General features: G+C 47.4%; 2 protein-coding genes across 2 annotated transcripts; one reads left to right on the forward strand and one right to left on the reverse strand.

The window, feature by feature from the left end:
- The first annotated feature begins 875 nt into the window (after positions 1-875).
- On the forward strand, positions 876-1,540 carry LOC120839145. The gene has a single exon (XM_040209382.2). The coding sequence runs from the start codon at positions 920-922 to the stop codon at positions 1,538-1,540; it is 621 nt and encodes a 206-aa protein (XP_040065316.2). The 5' UTR covers positions 876-919.
- Positions 1,541-2,952: 1,412 nt separating this feature from the next.
- Positions 2,953-5,556, reverse strand: LOC120839143. Its single transcript, XM_042288921.1, has 4 exons — positions 5,129-5,556; positions 4,402-4,531; positions 4,175-4,309; positions 2,953-3,972 (listed from the first exon to the last, which is right to left on the reverse strand). The coding sequence occupies exons 1-4, from the start codon at positions 5,554-5,556 to the stop codon at positions 2,953-2,955; spliced, it is 1,713 nt and encodes a 570-aa protein (XP_042144855.1).
- Positions 5,557-6,762: the final 1,206 nt, after the last annotated feature.

The following is a 6,762-nucleotide window of genomic DNA, read 5'->3' on the forward strand; positions in this document are numbered from 1 at the left end:
TGCAACATTGCACTGCTCCTGTTTGGGAAAACTAAAGCATACGTAGGAAAGCAGCTAGGCCACCACATTTTAAATTACCACACGTAAAAATTTCCTCACGTGCGTGTGTCCGTGGCACAAAAAACAGTAAAAAAATGGCATAAAACGCAAGGGTGTGTCACTTTCTACCGTAACTTTTTTTTTTAAGGAACATGAATTTGTGTCATAAATTACTCCTTTGCCCTTGTTCAATGAAGGAAATTCTATCAACATGTTCTCAGCGGTTTCCCCTCCCCACAATTTGTTTACTGTACAACTCTTCTGCAGAGTTAATATACAACTGTTACTGTTTCACCTGCACGCTTGCGTGTATTTTGTAATGTCTGTACATTTATATCTTTCAGGCAGGCCATCTTCTGATGCAAGTCATCCTGACTATGTCCCTACACTGTTCCCTTATCGTGTTCGAGGGAACCTCGAGCAGAAGATCGCACGGTACCAGCGTGCTAAGAAAAAGCATGCGCCAAGTGGCCCCCCTGCAGTGGACCCTGGTGTTGTAAGCCAGCGTGAGCGCAGTGTTGTCCAGAAAATTGTACGCTTCCGTCAGGGAGGGTACAATTTTCTGGAAAAAAGAACAAGTGTAGCAGCGTTCGTCGGGGCTGGACGTGTCCTTTTTCCTTCGGCGTGTCCGCTTGGCCGCGGGCCGCCGCTGCCCTCCACGCCATCGTCGTCGTACCGTAAGCCTTCCTGTGCATATATCCTAATGCAGTATAGCCCCTCAAACACTACACCTGGCCCTCCAACAGTCACCATTGAGAGTGTTGGCCACGAGGACAATGTTGAAAAGGCCTGTGACGCAATGACAGAAACAACGCTTACTCTACAGGACATCTCAAACCAGATTTTGGAGAACAAATCATTAAAAGAGCGCATCATTTGTATGGAACAGGACTTGGCAGTCGCTAAAAAGAAGATTGCTGAGCTTGAGGAGGAAAAGAAGCCACCCAACCTTCCGGAAGTTACCAAAAGCACAGTCATGCAGTCTGACAAGACTGTGAAATTTTACACGGGGCTAGTGTCTACAGCCATGTTTAATGCCTCGCTGCAGTTTGTGCTGTCCATCTGGAATCCACCACACAGGACATGCCTAGATCCAGAGCAGCAACTGATCCTAGTGCTCATGCGACTGCGACTAGGTCTTCTAACACAAGACCTCGCATGTCGATTTGGCATCTCAGCATCCACTGTAAGTGTAATTTTTCACTCGTGGCTCGACGTTTTGGCAGAGAATCTCAAGAAGTTCATAATCTGGCCATCTCGACGGTCGATTCAAACCCATCGTCCTCGAGCATTTCGAGACCCATTATTTGACCATGTCAGGGGAATAATTGACTGCACGGAAGTATTTATCCAGAGACCAACTGTAATGAAGGCCAGAAGCCAAACTTTTTACAGCTACAAACACCACAATACCATCAAGCTGCTTGTTGTGGTATCCCCGTCAGGAGCAATCACGTTTGTTTCGAAAGCCTGGGGGGCAGGGTTTCCGACAAGGAGCTAACCTTACACAGTGGGCTACTTGACATAATTGAAGAGGGAGATGTCTATCTTGTCGACAGAGGGTTCCGCTGTGAAGACATGTTTGCAGCTCGAGGCGCAACCCTTTGATGCCCTCACTAACAAAGAAGCGCACCTAACTACCTGGAGCTGAAGTCACTGCGTCAAGGAAACTCTCCAGCGTCCGCATCCATGTTGAGAGAGCAATACGAAAGCTGAAAGTTTTTAGATTATTCCAGACTGAGCTGCCGGTAAGTTTCGTGAAAAGAGCCGGCAATGAGGGCTACGTGACCATTGACAAGATAGCAGCGGTGTGCGGCGGGCTTGTCAACCTGCAAACTCCTCTCATCAACAGCCGCTAGGAAAGCTCGCGAGAACAGCTGGCAATGAAGGCTATGCAACCATGGACAAGTCAGCAGTTGTGTGTGGTGAACTTGTCAACCTGCAAACTCCTATCATCAACAGCCGCCAGGAAAGCTTGCGAGAACAGCCGGCGTTGAAGGCTATGCAGCCATGGACAAATTAGCGGCTGCGTGTGCTGAGCATGTCAACCTGCCAACTCCTATCAACAGTCACAAGGGCTTGGCTGTGCATCACTAAATGTTTTCATTGCAAAGGAAGCAACACATGGTGAAGTGTGAAGTCAGTGTGCCTTATAATAATTTCTTGAGTGCTAGACTGCATTGATCGGTAAATACAAGCATTTTTATTATGCTTACTTTTGGTTGCTGGGTGCATAATTTTCTTGACTACTAATTACATGTGACAAATGAAAGTGCAAAGTGAAACACAGACGAGATAAGACACACGTACGACAAGGGCAGGCCTGCGCCTGTCCATGTCGTACGTGTGTCTTATTTTGTACATGCTTTAGTTTGCACTTTAACCTTTTAAATTACATAAACTAGACCAAACAAAGTTTTTTTGCGACAGATAAAACCTGAACTCAAGCTGCCACCTTGACAGGCTTTGGCTTTTTTATAATTTAAGTCCCTTATGATCATAATATTATAAAATATTCACTGGTATGTACTGTACATGCTTGTTCGTCGAATAGTTCAGAACTTTTTGTATGTGTATAGTACATTCGGGGCACTTTTGAGTTGTAAAAATAACTTATAAACATACTTGACTAGTAACATCAAAGCCAGACAGCAAAACGATATTCTTAAAATTTTTAATTGCATACAGCACAAAAAAGAAAAAAGTCCGAACAAGTTGTGTTGACATTTAGTTGTCGCTGCAGTATGGCCGACAGTTTGGCATGCAGTGCACACCCATGATCTTGGTGTGCGTTTAAGGTTTACACACTTCAGATGGAAATTGTCACAACAAAGTTAACATTCAAGGCTATGCAGCCTAATTACATGCAGCAACACCAAGAAAAAAAAAAGTCCGAACAAGTTGTGCTGACATTCAGTTGTCGCCGGTACGGCTGACAGTTTGGCATGCAGTGCACACCCATGATCTTGGTGTGCGTTTAAGGTTTACACACTTCAGATGGAAAATGTCGCAACAAAGTGAACATTCAACAACACGGCCCGACCTAGCGCCATGGCAATGGCATGTTATCCTCGCACATTCCATTTGCTTGAAGATTCGCATCGACTGCAGTTCTGGAAAGATGTGGTTAATAAAAAAGCACTCTGCTTTAAGTTTTGCAGCTGCCCAGAAATTCTCATCAAAGGTTATAACCTCAATATTTATGGGAGGTCCCGTAAAAACAGCAAAGTATGCTCGACGGAGCTTCGTGGCCGCCATTTGTGCTTGTACTTGGGCATAATAACCGTGATCGTGCCTCAGCTGCAGGTTCTCATCGAGATAAGGTAAACGCTTAGACGTTTTAGTGAGGGAAGCACCTTTCATTGATGCAGCACACTTGACCTCCAGGACTGCCTTCTCGCAGCATGCGCAAGAGACAATGGCATCGGGAGATGCAGCTAGAAAGGGCAGGCTTCCTACAACAAACAAACCACACTCATTTAGTTGCAGGTCTTTATGTTTCAGGGACTCCTTTGCAATAAATGCTCGTTTAGATTCTGGTTCCTTTTCGGAGCCCCAACGGAGGTTTGAAACACGAGGTGCCTCTATATACCCCATAACCTCCGCCACAAGGCCATCGGCACCGCTCTGGCATGTAGCCACTCGACCCAAGACAGACGCTGTTATTCTGCCCTTCCGTTCTTGCTTCCATCTGAGGGATCTTGATTGCCCGCGAGTGGCTTTCTCAATCTCAGTACAATGTGCAGCTGTTAGCCGAACTTCCTGGGCTGCTCTTAGGTCCATGTTTTGGTAAATACTACCAAGCGGCAACTGTGAGGGCGTCTCCTTGCGCTTGGCCGGTCTCTCTGGTTCTTGGTCAGCTGCTTCAGGAGCGGAGTCAGTGTCCTCGCTGTCCGTGATCGAGCACAGCAGAGGCGTTTTTGGGGCTAATGCCTATAAGAACAAAAACCGGATTAAAGTGTACATTGGTTGGTGACAATGTGTAATGCAAACATCACTGGCCAACCCTCGACCTGGGAGTTGAACCCGGATTTTTAGTGTAGTCATGCACACTTACCCAGTCAGGATATTTCGGATGGCTAGGCACAAGACACTGGACTTATGAACTAAAAATAATTTATTTCGATTGTCTCACCTTTATTCGGTGCATGAAGCCGCGAACTTGTTCGTCTGTCCATGTCGGTACAGGTCCCCGTGGTCTCGGAGCAACTTGAATCACAGCCTGTCCTACCTTAGGCTTGAAGAATATGATGTCGCTAAGTGGTGCTGCCTGCATGCAATTTTGCAGTTAGTTCTTGCAGTTCTGAAAAAAGACTGACGTGACAGAGCAAAAGTGAAGACTTGAAATCATGAAAGGCTTACTACACTTTTTCTTGACACCTCAATCCACCTGCATGCCACATCAGTCGGTGATGGGTTGTTTAGCCCATACTTCACAGTTGCTTCAACGCTGAAGAGTAGAGCAGCAACGTGAGTACAGCATTCCCCCAGGCTGAAATCCACAACAGCATAAATATGATGTATTAAGTACCCAGAAAATGCAAGGAAAGCATGAAGCTCCATGTGTTGACGAATGTGACAAGCATAACACCATAAAAGCACCCATTAGATTAAAGAAAATTTCGTGCAACTTCGAAGAACTGCACAGCATCAAGTTTCATGACATGGCGGCAATTTGTAATTACATGCACTTATACGTTGATTATGCATAGCGACTCAAAACGATTACCACTATGTAGATACGTGCAGCTTGTTCGCCAATGATACATCAAAATAAAATACCTTAGTCAAGCAGTGTTTTTGTGGGTAAACAGTGCCCGCGTTTTTCTTTTTTTCACGCAATTCTAGAGGGAAATCGGAAACCCAGACTCTTGTAGCTATCTTAAGAGTCGCGCGAGATCGAACAATGGAGTAGGAAATCGTGAGTTTTAGTAGATCGTGTCTACAGGGAACGACATTGCTAGCGGGAGATATCGCTCCCACTTTGAATCACGTTTGAAGCGCACGCCCGGAGCGGTAGCGGGCCTCCGAAAACGATCTGCCAAAACTTCCAATCACTCAAATAGACTCTTGTGAATGAAGTACTCACCCGGCCATGCACGTGCAATGGGCACTAGTAACAGTTCCATCGTCCTGGACAACGCACCACGGTTGGTATGCTTTCGTTAGCGTTTGACTGGCCTCGACAGTTGCCGCAATGACGACGATGCCTTCCCCACGCTTGCCTGCCTTGAACGACACAAGCCGTTTCACTTTTCCACTCACAAAGGCGTTGTATGCTTCGCCCATCTTGTGGCTTTTGAACTGTTCCTTGGTATAAAAGCACACTCCTTCCACGAGATACATGAAGATATCTGCTGCCGTGAATGGGGGGAAGTTCCTGGAGTCCGAAGAAAAGCTAAACCGTACCAGATCACCGTCCAGCGGGTCGGGCAGCTCTTGGCCTCTGAACGACAACTTCTCTCGATACCGATCCTGTGCCTCGATGTCGAGCCCTTTAAAATAGTCACTTGACATTTCCGTAGGCGAAAGGGTAAACACTCTGCACACTAAAATTATCACGCCGGTCGAAACATCAGCAACCCAGCTCGTACGCACCATTGGGAAACCACGCAGGAAAAAACCGGAAATTCTTCGACCGGAAGTCGCGGGGGGGTATCCAATCAGCGTCAAGCGCCGCTTGTTTGCAAACACCAAAAGCGTCTATAGTTTTACTAACTCAAGTCATGGCAGTGGCACAGGCCGCGACCGGCTTTATGGGGGGACCATGCAGGTCACTCGAGGCAGCACGAGCGCGCTGCATTTGCTTTTGCTTATTTAGTACTTTCTCTAGTTCGCTGAACCGCCACCGTGTTTTCTGGTGCTGTAGCTTAACACGCTAGCAGACGCTTTCGCGTGTGTATCTGTGTGTGTCCGCTCCACGACCGGCGACGTTTTGAGGATAATCGGCTGTATTTTAAGGACTTTTCTCATCGTTATTGCGATAAACAGTCAGCGGTAAGCAGCTACAAGCTGATCTAGATCGCATTCTTCTCTGGTCTAAGGATAGCAAACTTCCCCTAAACTTAAACCAAATGCGCTACCATTCACATCACTGCCTCGCGCCAACCTTCGACCCCTCAAACACTTTTCCTGAACCAAGTGGACATCCCAAGAACAACGCATATCCACCTCCTAGGTGTCATCATCGACCAGCATTTCGATTTCCATCATTATGTCCGAAACGTCGTGTCCGGGGAAAGGTGACTCCTTGGCTTCGTCATTCGGTCTACAAGAAGGGCCAGTCCCGATGTGTCCAGATTGCTCTTCACAGCACCGGTGTTGCCCATCCTGGAGTTTTGCTGCTCGGTGTGGGATTCGGCAACCAGGCGTCTTGTTGCCTCCCTCGATTGGCGCAACGTCGCGCTTCCTTCCTTATCATGAGGCGCCAACTTGGCTCCCGAACACCATCCTATCCAGTACTGCGCCTCCTCCGTTCAGCAACATCGACGTCAAGTAGCGACCCACGCGGCTCCTAGCCACTTTCCTACTACCGGACTCCTCGCTTCATTTTGCCTCCCTGCGGCGTTACTCGCACTGGTAGACTGCAGCCCCTTTTAACCCGTACGCTTCGCCACTAGGACCCCTTCCCACCCCGTGCAGTAGAACATTGGAGGTACCCCCCCCCCCCACCAGTCACCAGTTCACCACCAATGGACAGTGTCTCACTTCGAACATTCACCA

This window comes from Ixodes scapularis, unplaced genomic scaffold, assembly GCF_016920785.2.
Source record: "Ixodes scapularis isolate PalLabHiFi unplaced genomic scaffold, ASM1692078v2 PGA_scaffold11__112_contigs__length_91849675, whole genome shotgun sequence".
In the NCBI taxonomy this organism is placed as follows: Eukaryota; Metazoa; Arthropoda; class Arachnida; order Ixodida; family Ixodidae; genus Ixodes; species Ixodes scapularis.

Excerpts from the sequence above, each read along its gene's own strand:
- LOC120839143 (XM_042288921.1), bottom strand. The coding sequence starts at position 5,556 with ATGTCAAGTGACTATTTTAAAGGGCTCGACATCGAGGCACAGGATCGG. Across the intron at positions 4,532-5,128 it reads CATTGCACGTGCATGGCCGG|CCTGGGGGAATGCTGTACTC; the intron begins GTGAGTACTTCA and ends TGTGGATTTCAG. Across the intron at positions 3,973-4,174 it reads GCTTCATGCACCGAATAAAG|GCATTAGCCCCAAAAACGCC; the intron begins GTGAGACAATCG and ends TTGTTCTTATAG.
- LOC120839145 (XM_040209382.2), top strand. The coding sequence starts at position 920 with ATGGAACAGGACTTGGCAGTCGCTAAAAAGAAGATTGCTGAGCTTGAG.